Source organism: Streptopelia decaocto, assembly GCF_964273445.1.
Source record: "Streptopelia decaocto genome assembly, chromosome: 3".
NCBI lineage: Eukaryota > Metazoa > Chordata > Aves > Columbiformes > Columbidae > Streptopelia > Streptopelia decaocto.
In genome coordinates, this window is record NC_138656.1 from 82,818,539 (window position 1) to 82,839,855 (window position 21,317).

A 21,317-nucleotide genomic window follows, 5' to 3' on the forward strand; every position below is an offset into this window, starting at 1 on the left:
AGGCGGAAGCGGCGCGGCCGGCGCGGTGCAGTGTGGGCTGGCGGCGGCTGAGGCGGAGCTGGGTCTGAATGAAGGCGCCGCGGGCCAGGGGCCGCCGGCGCCGCTGAGCGCCCTGGGGCCGCGCCCGCCCCGCACTCCGTCCCGTCCCTCGCCCCGTCCCTCCCCACGCGGGCGGGCAGCGGCCGCCCGGGCCCCGCCATGTCCTACAACAAGATCCCGCCGCGCTGGCTCCACTGTCCCAGGAGGGGGCAGCCCGTGGCAGGTGAGCGCCCGGCCCGGTCCTGCCCAGCCTCTCCGCTCTCCTGCCCGCCCGGCCCGTCCCGGCCCACCAGCCCCTGCTCCTCAGCGCCGCCGTGGCCCCTCGCCCTCCGGCCCGGCCGGGGCTCTTTGTCCCGGGGCTGGAGCGGGGACGCCGGGCGGTCGTTCCCCACTGAGGGCCCTTGGCTGGTGTTTGCCCCGGATCTGCCTCCCCTTGTTGTCCCTGAAGCCTGGCCGGCAGCGGGGCTTTGCCTGCACCGGGGGCTCGCCTTCCCTTCGGTCAGCGCAGCCCCTGAACCCCATTCGCCCCGCTCCCTCACAGGGACCGGCCTCCCCTGCTCCCCGCAGCCGCGCCGCTGGGCTCCGGCTTCGCACTGGTTACGTTTGGGACTAAAACTTTTCCTGTCTGTCACGTCTGATGGGGGACGGCAGCCCGGCGTGCAGGAGCAAAGCTGAGCCCTGACGAGTCCCTGGGCAGCCTCTTCCTCGTTGGTTTCGTTTTTTTTCTCCTGAAGACTCTGGTGTTTACCAGTGTCGATCCGTTGCTGGGCTAACAGTGACCTGTCAGTCACTGGTGTGTTCCTAAGCTGTTTAGCTGGAGGATAAGTCTAAGTGCTCCAAAGTTTTCTGTGTGTTTTAGGTTTTGTCAGTGATTCCTGTCATCTTAGATGTTCGTACCCGTAATGTGCTGTCTGTGTCGATCGTTGCTAGGTATCTAGTCTTGATGGCATCTGGTGGCAGTGAATGAGGTATCATGTAAACACACATTTTTTGATTGTGAATTAACTACCATACTAATTTCAGGTGAATGTTGTCACTGCTGCCTGCTATGAGATAAACAAACTTTGCTTTTTTCAATATTCTCAATAAGTTCTTTCCTTTATAAGGTAAGCGGTTCCAACCCCCAATTTTTTTTCCACAATACTCTCTAGTTTTCACTCCTTTCATATTCCTATCTGTGATAATATAAAGGTGTTTTTTAACAACACAGCACTTGCTACTCAGTGTGCTGTTCTAGATGGCAGTGTGCCGTGCTTTGCTTAATAGTTACAACTCCTGCATTTTTCTATCCCTTATTTCCACATTATCATCTTACGTTTTTTTGCTGGCAGTTGTGGAACTGAAGACACTGATGAGTGTTTACAGGCTTATTTAGAATGTGGTGAGACATCTCAGGCTTAATCTTCCCATTTATATGCATTATTTGGCATTTATCAGCATTTAATTTCAATTGTTCATTTTTTTGATTATTGGTTTCCCTCAAGTTCCTTATATTTCTCTGAACTTGACTCAATTAAATAACAGCATTGTCGTATTTCTCATCTCCATTATCTGTTTTTCGTGATGTTTGGAAAATGCACTGCTTTGTATCTAATAAGAAATATGATAGCCTAAGTTGTTAGCCTTTGACCACGACAAAAATAGACTTATGACTCTTTATTCTTTGTTCTTCTTCTCAGCAAGTCCTTGGTCTCTAGAAGTTGTCACTTTTGTTTGTTGGTCTGTCTTTTAAGGCATGGCTTCTCATAAATAGCAACATAGACTAAGCAAGAATGCAGTTCATCAGCATGTCATGTGCTGTGCCATCACTGCTTATGTGTTTGTTTATTCAGTAACTGCAAGGTGGTTCTTTTCCATTCAGTGTGATCATGCACAAGTAGCTACTGCACACTAAAGAGGAAAATGCTTGGTTCTTTGGTGGCTTTATTGTAGTAAATTCTTACATTAGTTCCCTGTATTTTTTAGGTTTTTTTTAGTGTGTACAACTTACTAAAAGTCATAGTACACCTTCAGTCTTCTCTCCCTTTTTTGCTATTTTACATTCAAAGACATAAAGAGATAATTTTTAGAGTTTATTTATGTTAGTACTGTCTCCCAGCTGTGTTTTATTCTAGTTTTAATTAGAATTTCAGTCATCTGTGCATGAGTTTATTCCCATCTGATAGTGTCATAGTAGTAAAGTTGCTGAGCAAGGTATCTTTGGCTTCTGTGGACTAATATTCATCAGGTGTTTGGTCATGACCCTCTTGTCTTATGGTCGTGGCATCTAGAATTTCTAGGTGACTGCAAATACAAGTATGAATGAAGTCTGGAGCTCTTCTGTTGGTGAGACTGGGTTAATTCAGATGAACAGGACTCTTCATTCTAAATGAGGTGAATTGATCTGTCCCCCCCATTCTTTCCCAGTTTACTTTAAATGTTGATGTTTTTCTGCCAGTTTCTGGTTTTATGGTACAGCAGCTCTCCAGAATGGAACATTTTCGCGTTTATTGCGTTGTGGTAGTATCTCAGTCATGTACTTGATGAAAAGAGCTTTCTTTGAACTCGTAGATCTGAAGTGATCAGGTTGCTTCAGCTGTACTGCCTTGGCACGGCCATCTCTGCAGGTACCTACTTCTCATAACCCCTGAAAACCCAGCCCGTTTTGGTTTTGCAGTAGAGGCTGCTAGCAAGGTATTGAAGAAAAGACATGAGAAGTGTCTCAGCAGTGTCTTTCAGTCTCCTTCTACTGATTCATGTTAATTGACCCTGTTGTAGACATATCTGTCATGCAGAAGGGTGAGATACTATTTAAAACATCCATGTTGCATGTGGTTATAGAGATAGCACCTTAAATCAAAGAGTAATGCCTCTGACTCAGGAAAGTGTTGGGTGCTTTGACCCAGCATAGCTGTTCTTGACACAGAAGGCTGTTACTTTTTTTGTTTGTTTGTTTTTTTGTTTGTTTTTTATGTGTAGATTAGACTATTTTGCCTTATTTGAATTTCCCTTTCTTAATCTTGGTCACTTTATATAGTCTAGCCTTCCTAACAATGCTGAATCTAAACATACCATTGTCATAAATAATTAATGGCTACATTCATGTATTGAGTTGATAGCTTCATGTCAAATTAAGCTAAATTAAAGGTAGCTTTTTCACTGGTGTACTCTAGAATTAAAGTCTTAAGAAAAGATAAATGTGCCAAAATTTGAGCATGTATATATGGGAAATTTGAAGTCTTATGTTCACTTTGATTTCTGTCAGATTTATCCACTTGATGTCTATGTTCTGACATACTGGAATTTTTTTTTTTTAGAGTTTTTACCCATTTTTCAACCTAAAGAAATATCGTCTGTTATACAGGTAACTACTTTGGAAAATGGTTTTTAATATCCACTTTCCAAACCTATTTGACAAATTTGAACTTAATTGTGGAAGATGGTAATCTTCAAATGTCAAGTCTCGAGTAACATTTTGAAGTTAATTTGAAAATTTGATAGAGGAGTTACAATTATTATCATAGTTTAGATACACTAATGACTTTGGATGCTTTGATGTCTGTGTAAAATATCACCTGGTTGCTGTTAGATCTTATAGTTCAACATAGAGAAAAGGTTATTTAATTTACAAATGCTTCTGCACAGAGGCTTAAGTTGAATTGCAGTCAGTTTGTACTACAACACTTCTTTACCATAAGTTGTAGGGCAAAACTGTAGCAGAGATTGCAGCTACTGCCTCATTTATGCTTGCCCATATTACTCAGAAGGGTTAGAAACTTTTCTTAGAATTAAAGTTTAGATTTTCTGTAGCTTAATGGCACTTGCCTGGAAGGGGCTTATGTGCACACTGGGGAGGAGGATTTTCAAGCTTCTGTACAAAGATCAAATAGGAAATTTGCCAGATTGGGAAATGGTGTTTTCTGTTAGAAGAGGAGCATGATCTGAGATTGTATTCAAGAGCTTTAATATATGTGTAGTAGTCACAGTTTAGAAAAACACAATAATGTAAATTAGGAAGATAGTACTTATTGCAGAAGCATAATGTGAGATTATATTGCAGATAAGTGAAATTTATTAAAAAGCAAACACTGAAGAGGGGAAAAAAATCAACAACCAAACCAAAAAAACCCCAGAGCCATTGTTTTCATAACCTGATTACAAAATGTCACTAAATTGGAAGCAAATAACATGCCTTCACTGCTCTTTTCTAACCTTGACAGGCAGCTTCTTTGCTGCTGTGCAAGATCTGTTTCTCAATGATACCACCAATCTGTGATTTTTAGAAGTTTGGCACCTAAATATTTCCAAAGATCTGGGTCTTAGTACTTCACCAAGTGACAGTAAATGGTCTCTATTAAAATACTCATCTCTTCCAGATCTGTGTAAAGGCGTTCAAGTGCTGCAGGGAGTGCTGACAGGACTACTTTGCCTGTCCTTCCCTGGTGATGAACAGGAAGGTATTATGGTTGCTCAGAAGGAAATTGGAGTGAAAATCAAGCACCAAACCCAGGTCCACTACTGAGGAGAGAAAGAACCTGTTCATTCTGTTCTGGAGGCTGGAGAGCAGGAGAGTCTTCAGTGCGATTGTACAGTCTCTAATCAGATGCTACAGGAAACCATCTTAACCTCCAGGCACTGTTTTCCAACTCTCTTCTCTTTGCCCAGCATATTGTAAAGGACAGTAGTTTTCCAGTGTATCCATTTCCTTTTGTCAATGCAGCTCCTTTTCTTAATTGAATGCCTTGGCTAAGAAAAGTTTAGGTACATTCTTCATGTTCTGTAATGGGTGAGTGGATGTATTAGGATGGGCAGGACAAGTGGCAAGGTTAATTAAAACACTTTCAAGCATGCTTGGTGTTTTGCAAAACTTATGGCAGTGATAGATGTTTGCATTAAGATCATCCAAAATTAGTATTTGCATGATCAGCCTGTACAGAGGAAGATTACAAGTTAGCGTGGAAGGGATAGTGAGTGAGAGAGGCTGAATGACAGTGCTGAGGGTGACAGAGAACACAAAGAAGCAAGAAAATTAGGGTAGGAATGAAGAAATGTAGGTAGCCCTGACCAGGGAGGGGCACGTGTAACTGGTAAAATGAAAAGGCACAGGGTGGGAGAGTGGAGTTAGAAGTTTTTCAAACAGTCACATAAGCTGAATTTAAAGTAGGCTGTAAATTTATTACCATTCAATGTGTACGTTGACTCTACGACTGAATATCTTTCCTTTTAGTTATAAGGGTTGGAATGTTCTCAGGCAAGCATAACAGTGAGGATGTTTCTCATGTTGCAGATTAACATCGAACCAGAGGTCTGTTTCCATAACTAGCTGTCTTCTGTGGTTTATAATGTCTCTTTCCTAAAAGTTAAATTCTTATTTGAGACTATGTAAGATGTTTTGATAGAATTTAAGGCTACAGAGAACTCAATGAGTGTCAATGTATTGTATAGAGAAACCTCTTAGCAGCATTAATTTACTGAAAATGGCATGCATTTTTCTGTTTTTACAAAGATTAGTGAGCTTCTCTCTCAAAACTTGATTTCTAGCTGAATACAATGGGCGTTTTAGTGTCTTTTCATTCCATGTGGTTTTGTTTTGCTGAAAACAAGAGGATTTTGTTTCTTTTATTATGAAGAAATGCTCTGTCTTGATGAGAAAGCAGTGTTTTAGTGAGTAATTTAGAAGATTTTTTTAGGATTAGTGCTGGGTGTGCTGATTCACTTGGAGATCTGAACCTGAACATTTAAATATGTGTAAAGACTAGTGGATGGTGGCTGTTACTTTACATTACACCACTGAACAGATGCAGCAGGTGATTTAAGGAATAGTGTAGAAAAGTGGTGTTTTTACTTAGTTCAAAATATTGTGTGAGGTTTTGTGTTTCTAAATAGGAAAAGCTTTTTAAAAGTTACTGAAGTGAAAAAAAAAAGTCTATAGAATAGACTTCCCCCTCTCCCCCAGGAAATAAGTAGGTTAACTGCTATTAGAAGTATTTTAGAAATATAATTCTACATCCTGATCTAGCAGCACTTGCATTCTTGGAAGGTTTATGTCTGGTGCTCCAATTTGGAGTTCTTCCTGCATTAAAAACCCATTTCTGCTGCTCTTCTGTGCCATGTAATTACATGGTTGTATTTCCTTTGGTTTTACAAGGGCTGTCTTTTCAACAGAATGGAAGTAGTTTGAAAAAACAAAACCAAAAAAAACTAGACACAAGAGAAGAAGGAAAGTTCTGGGGCAATGATTTTTTGCTACCCTCTAGAGGGGAGGGTTTATTTGATCCCTCTTGGGATATAATTAATTTAAATATTTTCATAGATACTTAGAAATGGTCCCAGTTTCACTCCCCGCCTGTATCATTAACCTCTGTGTGGCTGGGCAGATATGCCAGGTCATTTTCTTACTATCAATTTGAATTTTCCGCAGCTCCCAGCCACGCAGGGTTCCAGGTGAGGCGAGAGGAGATGTGCTGCTTCCTGGGTGGCCGTGGTGGCCGTGACCTGGGCTCTGAGTTTTTGTGGGTTTGGAGATGCGGGTAGCGCGGTGGGGTCAGTGAGTACCGGCTGCTCAGGCGCCTCTTCCCACTGCACTTGGAGGGAAGGGCACGCCTGCAGATTGCTGGGCTCAGAAAGAGCGAGCTAGAGATCTCTAATGAGATTTTTTCAAATGTCTGTGGTGGATGTGATGGATGAAACATATAATCAATACTTTAAAAATCTGGGGTTTCTAGGGAGTGATGGAAATAGTCCAGTAAGTACTAATTCCAGTCAAGTTTTTGTTGTGGTTTTGTAACTTCCCCAGTGCCTGAACCTCACATAGGTGTTGTGGTTCGGAGGGAAGGTTGAACGCTCCTTCAGAACTCTTCCAACGAGCACTTCAGAAAGATCTGCAGTGCATAGCCATTCTGGACCAAATACATTTTTTTTCAGGGATTTTTTTTTACTGTTTGCTGTTTGCAGGTAATCAAAGCTAATATTTACATGCTTGGGTAGCCAACTGACATTTAAAATGCTATTTTCGTAGTTTTACCTGTATTGAATTTAAATTTTCTCTATTCTGTTGTGCACTTTAACTCTGCAGCTTAAATCACACTAAAAGCTAGCTAAAAATGTTAAGTTACTTTTAGATCAACTGACCTGTATTTCCTTTAAACTTACAAACTTATTGGTGAATTCTGATAACTCATAATTAAAAAATATTCCAATTCAACTGTTATTGATACTTTCCTGTGATTATTTTTCATTGAAGATGAACCTCTAAATGTGCTCAGCATGTTGCTTTGAAGTCATTAAGTTGTAAGTGAACATATACACGAGTATACATAAAATACTTCAAAATTTGATTATCTTTCATAGGAAAGTTTTTACCTTTGAAGACAATGTTAGGACCAAGATATGATGAACAGGTTGCTGAAGAAAATCGTTTTCACCCGAGTATGTTATCCAACTACTTAAAGAGTCTGAAGGTAAAGTTACGTTTTCTATTAATTGAAACATTACTTTTATTATAAATACTTACTCACATGTTACTTTTCAGATTTAAGAAACAAGTGATTGGTGGCTTCCTTTGGGATGTCTGTTTGAGATTTTCTTTTTTTTTTTTTTACATTTCCAGGTTTTCTTTGCAACTCCTAAATTTCCAAAAGTACTTTTGTATATGCAAGAATTGTGCAAAATCATCCAGCTCATTTACTTTATTAGCAGCAAGAATCTCACTCTGTTATTACTTGTATCTTAGGGAGGGATCATTGTCAAAATTCAGATAATCTGAGTTTGTAGTTTTACAAATGGATGTGTTAAGTTGCAATTCTGCTTATAGGAGTGTAAGCATTTAAAAGTGAAAGGAGAATTTCATAGAACTCCTGTAGTTTCAATGCATAATTTTCTTCTTTTGATGCCTAGAGTGCTTTATGGTAGCTAACCAGTCATAGCTAAATATGGAAGAAAACAATTTATGGATTTTATCTGGTAACTTCTTAGTGAAAAAAAAAATGCATAAGTAGAGAAAAATGTTAGGACCATGGATTGGGACCCAGGCAGAGTTGTGCTTCTGGTTTATTTCCTTACTCTCTATTTAGCCCGTTTCTGTCTGTCTACTTCAACTTTCATGTTGTTCTGCACCACGGCACAACTTTGATGATACAAGTGGGGACTGGGACCTTTTCAGCCTTTCCTGTCATGTAGAGGTCCATGAAGTGTTGTGCCCAGTCCAGTGCATTAGGAGATGTGGGAAATGGGATTTTGAACCTCCCAGGCAAAGAAAGACCTACAACCTAATTCTTTTAGTCTGTTTATTAAACTGTTATAGAGGAGATTAGCACATTTTTTTTGACCATGTATTTTATAAAACTAATCATGCTAGTAACATTACTTGTGTGTGTTTGGGTTTTTTTTTTGCTGTTTATCTAAGTTGAAATAATTCTGAGATTGTTTAACAATAACAGAGCTTAAACATCTAAAGAATCGGGTGTCTAAAATATGGAAATCTTCATTTATGAATCTTATTTAGGCTTAGGTGTGAAGTAGATGGTGATGTACTCAGTGTAGCAGTGATAGAGGTACCTGTGGGCTGATGTGATAAGAAACTATCAGTGAAGCATATGTGCCTGTTCTCAGATGCTTGCACTGGTAGAATTTTTCTTGTTTGAATTCTTGGATCTATGCATACAAATTCTACTTGAGTTCCTCTTTTATGTGTTATGGTTTTTTTTTTTTTTTCTTTGACTGGCTTTAATGGACATACCTAGAAATTTTCCAAAACCAATGTTATTTACACTTTGAAGTAGTTTGAAGTTCTGCATATATTTCAAAGTTACAGAGAACTTCAGAGACTTACTCAGAATTTTTGACTATTTGCTTCTAGCGATTTGTCACCAATAAAGAAATCTTTTTGAGCCTTCATAGCCTTTTCACTGGGCACATCAGTCAGTTGTATTGCAATGCTACAAATTCAAAATATCTTGAGTGACATCAGATTATAAGAATCTGATAGTACAATTACTAGCATGAGGATCTCTACTTCCATTTCTGTAATTTTGGTTAACAAATGATTTCTCCCAACTCCCTGTTCTAGTCTAGTACATTGTCTTGAACCCTGGTATGATTGCCAAATGTTTGCTATTTGAAAACGTGTTATTTTTTCTTTTCTGAGACATGCAGTTGGTTACTGGAGTGCTGTATTTGTATAACAGCAGTTTACCAATAATCTGGCATAAGATGAATGTGCCATTGAGGAGACCTTGAAAAGTGGATTTTTCCAAGGCAAAAGCCACTCATTGTGCATGCTTCCCATCATTTTACTGCTGTGTGCTCTACTGCTAATAGTTTGCAGAATGAATCACTTCTGAAACCTGGTTATTACTTAACTCCGTAGAATTTGCCTCCCAAATAAGAGGCTTCAGCAGGAACTTTAACATCTGGATTTTCGTAATATTGAGATATTGCTGCTACCACAGTTTTTTTAAGATTACCGGTTTAGCATTTAAGGCAACTTCTATCTAACTTTCTCTAACAAACTTCCGTGTAATTCTCTTTTTTCATGGTGCTGGTTGCTGAAAATCTGAATGGTAGAAACTGATTTGCTAAGGGATAGTAACCCTGTTTTTCTTCTGATTGCCAATATTGACATAGTGTCTTAATGGTCTCATTAAAAAATTGCAGGACCAACTAGCGACAGTATGAATAATTTTTTTTGTTTTAATTTATTTCTTGAGTAGCTAGGTTACTACTGTTTATGCTTTATAAAAGCTAGTTTTATTTCTGTTATGAGGAGCTAGAACATTAGTTAACTTAAAATAATGTTTGGGCAATTAGTACACTCAAATTACGATATTTCTGTTAGGAAAACTAGTTATCATTTCTCAGCCACATTATTGTTTTTGCAGGTAAATTCAATCACTGATTTAAACTATTTTCCTCAAATAAGAAATGCAAGAAAACAGTCTGTGGAGAGTATTCAGTGTATTGTAGTATGCTCTCTCACTCCTGGGGAGGATGTTTTCAAGTTCCAATGTCTAATGAGAAACTTCTGCGGTCATACAAGGAGAATCCAGTGAAGCCCGGTTGATTGCACAGCAACAGAACAGCACATGCGTGTGGCTTTAATAGCTGGAAAGTGAGAGGCCGAGGGGGAAGGCTCATAACCACAGAAAGACCTGGAAAGCTGGGCCAAAATAAGTGTGAGCACAATGGATATACCATGAAGATCATGGTATTATTGTATGTGAATTTCAAGATATAACTTTTTTTTTTTTTTCCTTCTATCCAGTCATCTTTTACAGTTAGAAGAAAGAAAAATAACTAGTTTCAATTGTGTTTCAATGTGGTGTCTAAGACTGTAGTGTTGCAACAGTCCTTGTAAGAAATAAATGTATGTTTTAGTGAGAAGTTGCTCAATGTTTTGAAATTATTCTTTCTTCCAAAGTTGTGTCATTCAGTAATGGCTGGGTGTGGTGGACTGGAAGATGTGATTCATGCAAAACACTGGCTGGAAAAACAGTTTTTTCTAGTGGGTGACTATCTATTTTAGCTTAGATAGTCTTTCAAAAATAAGGTCCTGTTAAGAACTTTCTAGGAGCAAACTTTTGAGAGTGTGACTGAGGGGATGACTATGATGACTGGTGTGATGTGAGGGTTTTGGAGCAGAGCAAAGCACCTGCGTGGTGAATGTACATGTACTAGGATCTGTTCTATAGGTGAGAATTGTGGTTGGTCAGGGCAAGCACAGTATAACCGCAGTTCAGTGACTGAAATGTTTCGATTCTTGTGGTACCAGTATTTTTTTGCAAGGATTTTTGGAATATCATAATTGTATACTTTAATATGTTACATTATCCCCATCTACTTCTTTTAAATTTCTTTATCCTTTTCTTTTGCCTTGCACTCTCTAAATCATAGTGTGTTATGTGCAGCTAATCCCATGAACTGAGAGAGGAAATATTGATGCTTTCTGTAAAGCAAAGAAACTGGTTTCAGACCATACACTCTGTATGCCATACATGCTGTTATAGCTTTGGCTGAATTATACCAGATGTCTACTTGGTTTACTGCCCTATGAAATGTGTGAGGAACAATGTCACTTCACAAGATACTCGCTTGTGTTTGATTGAAGTGATTTGTAGTATTTTCAAAGGAGTAGTTGGCCAGAAATCCTGGAGTCCTGTAGTTCAGAGTTTCCTCTCTAGCAGACACTTCACTGTATTTCATTCTTCTGTTCAAGTTAAATGCAACATCCCAAACACTTGGTGACACTTTGGGTCTGAAGTACGTTGTAGTGTTCTCCTGGCTTCTACGTGTGAGTCGGGAAACTGAAATTGCTAAATGAGTACGTTCTAATGAGTAATTTCTAAAAGTTGAGGGAAAAACATGTGAATATTCTTCAAGCTTAAAAGCTTTGGCATAAAATTATTTTTTATGCTTTCACACATCTTGTCAGTGATGATTCTTCATTGCAGCAGGAGCTTGGGGACGTTTGGAGGCTTCTGGTGGCAGCATTTGAAGATGCTGGTATTTGAGAACTGTGGGGCTGGGAATTGGCTTTGAGTTTTCGACACAAAAAAGGAATTTTCTATCTCTTATTTCTGGATGGGAGGATGTGAAACTATGTTCTGCAAATCACTGGCATTTCTTCTTGTAGCCTTTAACGTTTTGATACATTAAACAGTGTTACCTTTTAATCTGTCTTCATGCTTTTATTGAAGCTTGTTTTCCTCACCATTCTTTTTCCCTTTCTCTTGACTACCAGGAGACACAGCATTTTTTTCAAGAGCAATTCACACTTTGGAATGTCTTCTTTCTTAATAGACTGGAACTGAATGCAAGAACCTTTACTTTAAAATGATGTTTTCATTAAATCTTAATCTTACTTTGAAAATATATATATATATTTTTTTTCCACCTTAGCTGAGGACATCATGGAAGTGTTACACCTGACCCCACCTTGCACATCAAAGAACAGGTTGTCAAGCTGAGCTATGTAGAAGCCGGGGAGGAGTGTAGTTAGGGGGCCATTTGTGTGGCTTCGTAGTCCAGAGGTCTCTGGTGAAAACATCTGATTCTCATATGCATCTTTTTGCCAGCTCTAGCCACAAGATGCAGAGCACACAGGGAGGTTCTTGTGCTTTTTTTGGGTCATGATATGTTTCTGGAAGATACTGTGTGGATTCCCTCCATGAAGCCATTGCTTGTGTAGAACACTAGAAAAATATCTAAATAGTTTCAGCTCATTTTAGATGTACTTCTCTATCCTAGCATGTTCTGTACAGTCACCTGGAAGCACTGGTGTGGGAATATGTCGTTCTCCTTGCAAATTAAGTAGTCTTTGAGATACTTGCTCAATGCTGTTGAGAATGGAAGGAGAGTAAAGTAATAATTGAATTAATAGATTTTTGTATGCTTCCTACAGAATTAATTACTGGCTAGTACGCTGTCAGTCTGTATGTTTAGCAGCTCGGTTGACACTAAATATTTGAAGTTTCAGATGATGTAACATTGTTTTCAGATGGACCCCTGCTGAAGTAGCTTGTATTTCTGCAAAACACAGTAATAAAAGTAAATAAAGCATTCTGAATAAAATATACAAAGTTGAAGTAAACAAGGAGAAATTCAGGCTTGATTTAGGCATTACACTATGAACGCTTAATGCCGATGACATAATATTATGGTGCTTTTTAATATCTGATAAATAAAAGTATTATCAAAGTATAGAAGTATTATGAAAATATATAATCAGAACTTTCTATACCGTGGATAACTAGCTCTGCAGATAACTGGAAATTTGCCTTTGTGGTCTACTGAACAATATAACCATGTGAAGCAGCTGTTTTAGAACTGTATTCCAGTTATAATTGGAGTTTATGTTTTCTGAATTGTCTGGAAGCATTGTTTTAATTTGTAATTCTTCCAACTGCACTGCTAAGTTATTTCTAGTCTGTTGACCGCAAGGTAAATAAAACCTAATCAAAATCCTGTTTATGAGTATTGCTGGAGTTTTAAATATATTGCAGCTGCAGTGTTCTTCTATGGTTTTGCATGCCTAACATGCTTCAGTGTTAAATGTATTTTTAAGTGCACTATTGATGTATCTTTTAAAAAGACAAAGTTATGGAATAGCGGGAGACACAACATTTTTTTCAAGAGCAATTCACGCTTTGGAATGTCTCCTTTCTTAATAGACTGGAACCGAATGCAAGAACCTTTACTTTAAAATGATGTTTTCATTAAATCTTAATTTTGCTAAACTACTGCTCTTAAAATGCCTTTTAAAAAGACGTCTGGTTTCATGGTGAGGAGCCCCCTTGAAAGCGTGACACTCAGCATTTTGACCAAAAGCAATTACTTGCACTTGTGAGGCAGGAAACCAGGGATACTCTTGGTACCACGGCTGTGTTAGTGAGCTGGTTTTCCACAGTTCTACTGGGAGGTTTATAGTTGGTGGAAGTTTGCTTGGGCCAAGGATCAGTAGGATGCACTTTAATGATGTTCTCTGTGCGCTGGATGCCACCCAGTGGAACTTCAGCTTTCCATCTTGCTTTTTGAAAACATAGTAACTTCCACAAGGCTGCTTTAAAAGACTTGTTTTACAGCTATAAAAACCAAACACTGAAGAAGTAAGTTCATGCAAAAGGGGACACATTAGGGTAGAGTGGGCAAGGCAGCCTGAATTTGGGTATGTCCTAACATCTGGGTGATGGAAACCATCACCTTATTTAATGGCAGCATCTCTGAAGATTTCAAGCTGTTTCACATTTTAGCTTTGAATAAAATGTTTCTAAGAATTTAAACTTGAAAATATGTTTGTTTGTTTTGCACTCTAATGGATGAGTAAATTAAGATGAACTATTTTTCCTGAGGGTTTACTTGTGTATGTCACAGTAGTTAGTTCTTCTTATGGTACTTCCACTGTGCCAGTGTTCAATAACTTAAAACATAAGAGCACCCAATTGCACCTTGTTTATCTTTTAACATGTTAAAATAATTCTTTACCAGATAATTTCCTGCTGTTAGCAGACTTTATTTATTTATAAATGTTGGTGGGAACAAACCGAAGTTTTTGAATTGATGTCTAGTGCTAATTTAGACACCAGCTGTCACAAAGAAACACAGATGACTATGATGGTGGTAAAACCAAATTCGTAGAGATTTTATGAACCAATGAAATATTTAAGAGTTTTTAAACTTGTAGCCTGTTATTACTTTTAATTTGTATATTATTAGGTATTTATTATTTATGCAATACATTTATGCAATTGTGCAACCACATATATGTTTACTTTTCTTTTTTTTAGGTTAAAATGGGTTTACTGGTAGACTTGACCAACACCACTAGATTCTATGACAGGAATGATATAGAGAAAGAGGGGATTAAATATATAAAGCTCCAGTGTAAAGGGTAAGTTTTCTGCACTTTTTTTAATATGTAGCTTTTCATTTGAAAGATCACACTGAAGTAATTAATTGTGATGTGTGGTGGGTTTTTTTTTCCCACTAGCTGTCTCCTAACCTGTGTGTTTTTGTGTTTTTCAGGCATGGTGAGTGCCCTACACCTGAGAATACAGAAACGTTTATCCGTGTGTGTGAACACTTCAGTGATAAGAATCCCTCAGAGCTTATAGGTTTGTCTTCTTATATCTATCATTGATTTTTGCTGTTAATTTATTTCATGTTTACTCATAACTGCAGTCTCTTGTTCTTAAAAGTCTAAGCAAAGGAATTTCCTCAGTACAGTGTTTATGCCTGTATAGATTTGATTGCTTTTACTCCAGAAGCTAGTATGCTTCTGTTTTTTACAGAAACTGTTATGTTTCTGCATCCATCAATTTCCACTTAGTGTGGAAAAATATACAGGCTTAAGAACTGTCTACAAATAGGTGATACTTGCATTGTGGTTTTGGAACTTTTGCTGATACACATTCAGGTTACGTATTGCCTAGGTATTGTTTTGGCATTTGATGGTATGGTTTACTTGAGGTCATTTGATAACTGAATGATTAGAGATTCTTTAGCAAATCTCACAAAGCAGCTAATTAATTGCTGGAAACTGGTAGTAGATACAAGGCTTAGTTTTTCCTCTGTGATGTACTGTCTCGCAGTAGGTACTTGAATCTTCTACCTTTTTTTTTTTTAACCCATAGCAAAATGAGTTCTCAGTTTAACTTGGATGGCTTCTAGTGGCTTTGGTTAAAACCATTTTATTGTGATTTCTGTTAAGCATATTAATGTTCAACTCTATCTCCAGACTGTCAGAGGTCTGAGGATATTTAATGTACCACTCACTTTTTCACATAATTTTCTTTCAGGTGCTTTCTTATCTATTTCACATAGAACGCAATTTTAATTTGAGACCTATGTTACCTTCCCTAAACTGTAATGCAAGTATGGGATATGAAAAATGAGGAACTGCTAAATGAGAGTGAGTGGGATCAGTCGTCAACAAGATTTCAAGTACTGGTACAAGTTCTGAAATCTTGTTGACGACTGATCCCACTCACTCTCATTTAGCAGTTCCTCATTTTTCACTCCCATTTAGCAGTTCCTCCACTTGGTCCTTCAACAATATTTCAGAATTTGAAATATTGTTATGGTCAGCAATTTATATGGAACATGGATAGCACGGTGAAATTCTATAAATAGCAAACCCATTTGACTGGTATTTCTACTTTTAAAATGCCATTTTTAGTTTTGAGTCACTAACTTTTTGACTTCTGTGAATTTTGGAGTGTTCTTCTGTTATTTAGATTGTTTCACCTTTGTGGAAAAAAAATCAATTAGAAGAGACAAGAAGAAAATAACACGTTGAATAAGCTTTTAAATAACCTGTGGTTTAGGCTTTCATAGTGAAAGCGAAGTGTTGGGATTTTCCATTTCTGTTCCATGAATTACCAAAAAGTTGTTTCTGGTTCTGGACGCTTTTTTCCTCTGACAAAGGATCACAGGGTCTGCTGGGGAGGATATTTATATCAAAATGAAAGCAGCAGTGATAGTGCTGCACTGTGATCTCATTGCTGAGATGCTTCTTATCTTTGTCACATGTATAAGCTTATTGACTTAACCTTCTGAGTAGCAGTAACAGCTGCAGGATTTATTGATAGCGATTGTGTATCATTTCATTTCCAGTGTCAAGATTAGGTATGAAAAGAGACTGAAATGTGAATGATAAACAAACAAAATTTTATATTCAACTAGAACAACTTAGGATGGAAACTTTATTTTTGCAGCTTGAAGGACTGGAGTATGCCTGCCTACCTTAGGGAAACAAAATGCAAAAATTCTGCTTAAGTAGAAAACAATGGAGAAATGATTGCTGGGAATAAATTCTATAAGTAAGCTAAGAATGATTTCATTTGATACGAGTTATGCAGTTTTTAGTATTATTAAATTGTTGGAGCGATAAAGGACTCAGCAAAACAATTCGATTCAATGTGAATCACGCTAAAGCCATTTATTACAGAAACAAGCCTCCTTATATATGCAACTATATTCTAATCACGCGTCCACGCTCCAAGCATGGATTCGCTAAATGAGTATCATGGGCTGTCCATGTGCTGGAGTCTCACTGGTGATATGTCCGATGATTCACGCCACGCCAGGACCCCGCTGATTGAGGAACACCCCTCTTTCTCACAGCAGATTCTGTTCTCAGCTTCTCGAAGCGGCCTTGAGATTCCTTTGAGCCTGACTAATTCAGCAACAGATCTTTATTTATCAAAACCCCTCCACAATTAAATAGTTAGAATGGATGAATCCAATAAATTTGTAGTAGATTTTCCCTTGCTTTATTAAGAAGGGAAGCTTGGGGGGTGGTCACAAAGCCCAACCCTCATACAGTTGGTAAACGTTTCTGTTTACCCGTAAGAAGTTTCTGGTTTTTATCAGTCTATCAGTCTAAAAAAAAATAATCTTGCAGTGTAGGGGAGTATATAGGATAAAAGATAGATATGGACATTTTGTCTGAATAAGCATCAAGTGAATTGGTTTTAAACTTACTTTACTATGGTAATCAGTATGGAAATCAGTAAAAGCTTAAGTGACTTGCTTCATGGTCACATCTGAAAAAATATGTTAATATTAAGAATAACTGTGTTTAGTGTTAGTGGAAACTTTAATACTCTGATATTTATAATTTAAAATACAGTATGAGGAAGAGGCAACATCTTACCTGAATCCTTTGCTATATATTTAATAGCACAAATTTTCAGGCTGGTTTGTGTATCACTAGGTGGTGCTGTTGTCTTGAAAGAAAAAAAATAATTCCACTGAATTTAGCTCTTCTGCTGTTTTCACTGGGGGATGAAGTCAATAAAATAGAGATAGAAGGTTTAATTATTTTTTTCTTAGATTAAAAAGATAAGTAATTCAAGATGATTATACTGTTGTATAGTTTTCTTTTTGTATTTTTTTTTCAGAATTAGTAAGTCTGGTCTTACGTTGGTAATAGCAAATTTGAAATAGTATTTTTGTCTATTGACACAGCTTTCAAGTTTGAGGTAGGCTAAGCAGGATATGATTTTTATGCCTGATGGTGTGAAATGAAAGTAATGCTCATTGAATCTGCTGAAAGCACAATTATTGAATTTGATTGTATTGTTTTCTGAAAAGCATTTGAGCAGACATAAAATGATACTTTGATTCTTATCTGTGTTAACCATATTTCAGTTGCTTTAAAGGTAGTACTCTTGAGTTGCGATAAACTGAAGTGTCCTATGCTCTTGTTGCTAATAATTTGCAGAAAGAATGTAATAAATTGTTTTTTAGGCTTATGTGCCTTACGTGATCTGGACTGCCTTGACAGGAAGGGAGATAACTCTTTAATGTTACTAATGAAGGTACAAGGATCCAAACCCACACTTAGGAAATTAAAGCATGTTTGTTAAAATTGCTTGCAAATGACCATGCTCTTTTCTTGTTTTGTGTAGGTGTCCATTGCACCCATGGTTTCAATAGAACTGGATTTCTGATCTGTGCCTTTTTGGTCGAGAAGTTGGACTGGAGGTAACTTTGGATGTTAATTCCTGGGGATTTGTGGGGAGTAACTGAAGGATCTTCTGTATGTTTCACTCAGTGTCTTGACAGCTGTCCTAATGTATTCACTGTTCGTTATTTTAAAACTGACTACTAATCCTGAGCAAACAGTCTATATTGACATTATTCATATAATCCCTTGGTAGTTTAACCTGTCTCAGTCAAGCATTCCAAGTCTGATATGTCAAAAGTCAGCGGTACCTGCTGTGTGTGGGCTTTTATAGTATTGTGTCTTTTCCCTGTGACATGTCCCACATTTTGAGTAAGAATATAGTGTTCAGAGATGCCTGAAATATTATTTCTCTTACTCTTTCATGTAGTTTTGCACGTAGGCTGTTCTGGTTTCTTGAGTTTTGAGGAGATTTGCTAGAGCAACAGCAGAGTGATGTACTTACTTCTGAAGGGCTGGGGGAGACAAAGTCCTTGTTTCCAGCTTGTTGTTTGATTAAAGTCTACAGCATGCTTCTATACAGGCTCACCTGGGTTTTTTGTGATTTAAAAATGTTCTTCATAAAGAGTAACAAGCTTTTTCAAATATCAGTAGTGTAAAAAAAAAAAATTACTTGGTCCATGCTGGTGGGCACAACTTCTGCATATTTGGAAGTACTCATGGAACACTATTTCCTTGCTAATGGGGTCCCATGCAAAGCATGTTTCTTAACAAGCCCCTTAAGTGTTCTGATTATATTTCTTGTATGGTCCTTTAAGCAAAGGAGATTCTACTCCTGTTGCTGCATTTTCTTATGACTGGACAGTTTATTTGGTGCTTAGTATCTATGTGCAAGGTGTTTGCAAAGAACTAGGTCATTGTTGTCTGTTAGTAAGCTTGGAATAAAGACATTGGAGTAATGGAGACAGAACACCGTTAGCAGTGGGTGGCTGAATCTTGTCAGAATCTTAGCTGAGTATAGGAAGTAGACAGAGATAAAAATATCTTCATAGTATGATTCTAGTTGTTCCTATGAACTGGCAAATTTGTATGCTTCTAATCTACCCATTTTAAAGCAGCATGCGATAATTAGACTCAGAATTGGTCCTTTGTTCTGAAGAGGAAATGCACTTTGAATCTGTTTGAAACTCCTGCTTCTATGCAGCCTCTCCTTATTTTCAAACCTCTGTGGGAAAAGCCTTAAAACGTAACAGCCATGGTTTTTTTTTCTTTTCCATCATTCAGCTAGTTAATTGTATCAAGTTTGTTCATCTCTATTAGATTGTTTTAACAGAACACCCAGATATCGTCTGGTAGGGAAAAATGTCTTCAGCAAAATAATGAATTTTGGAAAGCTGGTAGTTAATGCTAAGCATTGTATCAAGATAAATCCAGTTTGCTGTATCATTCTTTAAAATAAGGCACTGTTATTTGCTGATAAGGAAATAAGATTTTCCTGATGGAAAAAATCCATCTGTATTCATTCCTTAAGCATAAGATATAGGAGTACTGCTGATATATTGTGAATACTCAGATGTATTTTATAGGTAGCTTAAAGAAAGGCCATCCAAACTGAAAATCTGCAGCTAGTAATCAGAAACCTTACTTGATTCTCTTTTTCGCAACTCATATTTTTTCCCAAAGATCTTTCTAGAACTTGCAAAATGTTTTCTTTTAGCTAAGGTATCTGTGCTTGAAATCTGCACTCCCTCTTTTGGCTTTCATTGCCATCTGTATGATAATGCATCCAGCTCTGGAACCTTCAGTGCAGGAAAGACATGGACCTTTTGGAGAGTAGCCAGAGAAGGCCACAGAAGTGATCAGAGTGCTAGAACACCTCTCCTATGAGGACAGGCTGAGAGAGTTGGGGTTGTTCAGCGTGGAGAAAGCTCTGGGGACACCTTATTGTGCCCCTTCAGTACTTAAAAGAGGCCTATAAGAAAGATGGGGATAGACCTTTTAGCAGGGCCCCTTATGACAGGACAAGGTAATGATTTTAAACTAAAGGAGGGGAGATTCAGGCTAGACAGGAGGAAGAAATTTTTTACAGTGAGGGTGGTGAAAACACTGGCCCAGGTTGCCCAGAGAGGTGGTGGATGCCCCATCCCTGGAGACATTCAAGGCCAGGCTGGACAGGGCTCTGAGCACCTGATCTAGTTGCAGATGTCCCTGCTTATTGCAGGGGGTTGGACTAGATGAGCTTTGAAGGTCCCTTCCAACCCAAACTATGCCATGATTCTATATCAGAATAGTATAGAGTTCTTCTGATGTTATCAGAGACAAATTTGAGCATCTTTCAGACCTCATCCCTTTTGCGTTTTTTTGGCCTTTCAGTGGCATTGATTACAGAAGATGTGAAACAATTTAAGAAAGATACCAAAATAAAAAATGTCTTGTGATGAAGAAATTAAGAATCTTAGAAAACAGAATGAGGAAGAAAGATCCTTCTAAATAACTCAGATTCTTAAACTGTAATTTCCCACATCTGATGACTGACCATCCGATAATCTCACTCCTGAAAATGTTTTGTTTTCTATAATACTCTTACCAAAGTTGAAAACAGAAAAACAGACTGACTTGTTCTTAGGAAGTGTTTCTGCCTATTCTGGGCAATTAGCCTCATGAAATTCTGAGGCTCCTTCCCATACTGTACAGATCAGACAAAAAATGCCTTTTGTATTTAAATTATTTTTTCCATTTTAAGCTGTATATTTTCCTTGTTCTAGTGGCAGGCTATTTTCTTACCTGAAAAAAAAAATCATTTTCACAGTATGTTATATGTGCTTTTGTTCCAACTTCAAGATATGTGCCTGTCAAGAAGCCTAACGGGGGGGGCATGTACCTTTTGTGGTTTCTCCTCTCTTTTATTTAGCAAGATTTCTGAGTTGATCTGTGGAGCATTACTGCTCCACACTGCCATGAGAAATGGAAGACAGAATTATGTCCAGTGTTTTCTGTTGGATATTTTCGTGGGATCTGTGAAAACAGCAACAATAAAACCTTTGTGCTGTGCTTGCTGTTGTATATTTTGCAGCGCTTTCTGGTTGGCTAATGAAGGTACATGACTGTTAGTTTTAGTTTCTAATTTTTTTGTGATCCAGTCTCCAGTTTATTAAAACACTGAAGATTAAGTGTTAGTTGCATAGTAAAAAGCTTCTGAATCACAGGTTTTTATGAGAAACTTCTAGAAAGATAAGTATTTTCAAAGATTAGGATACTTTCCCCCTGTGATGGCAAAACCTCTAATGAAAGGAAAGGTAATTCTTAGAGCGAAAAATGTAGCCATGTTTGGATTTCGACGCTTGCATTTTTCTTCATTAAGTTTGTTATTCTTTTTCTTTGGTCTTTTTTTTCTTCA

The 21,317-nt window shown here is 37.9% G+C and overlaps 1 protein-coding gene across 1 annotated transcript in view; it reads left to right on the top strand.

Annotated features, from left to right (window-relative positions):
- RNGTT (RNA guanylyltransferase and 5'-phosphatase) overlaps positions 1-21,317 on the top strand; it is a 182,644-nt gene continuing 161,327 nt past the window's right edge. The window contains exons 1-5 of the mRNA XM_082048859.1: positions 1-262; positions 7,369-7,478; positions 14,298-14,401; positions 14,536-14,624; positions 17,925-18,000. Of these exons, the coding sequence (XP_081904985.1) occupies positions 199-262; positions 7,369-7,478; positions 14,298-14,401; positions 14,536-14,624; positions 17,925-18,000 (443 nt within the window). The 5' untranslated portion in view covers positions 1-198. The remainder of the gene's footprint in view (positions 263-7,368; positions 7,479-14,297; positions 14,402-14,535; positions 14,625-17,924; positions 18,001-21,317) is intronic.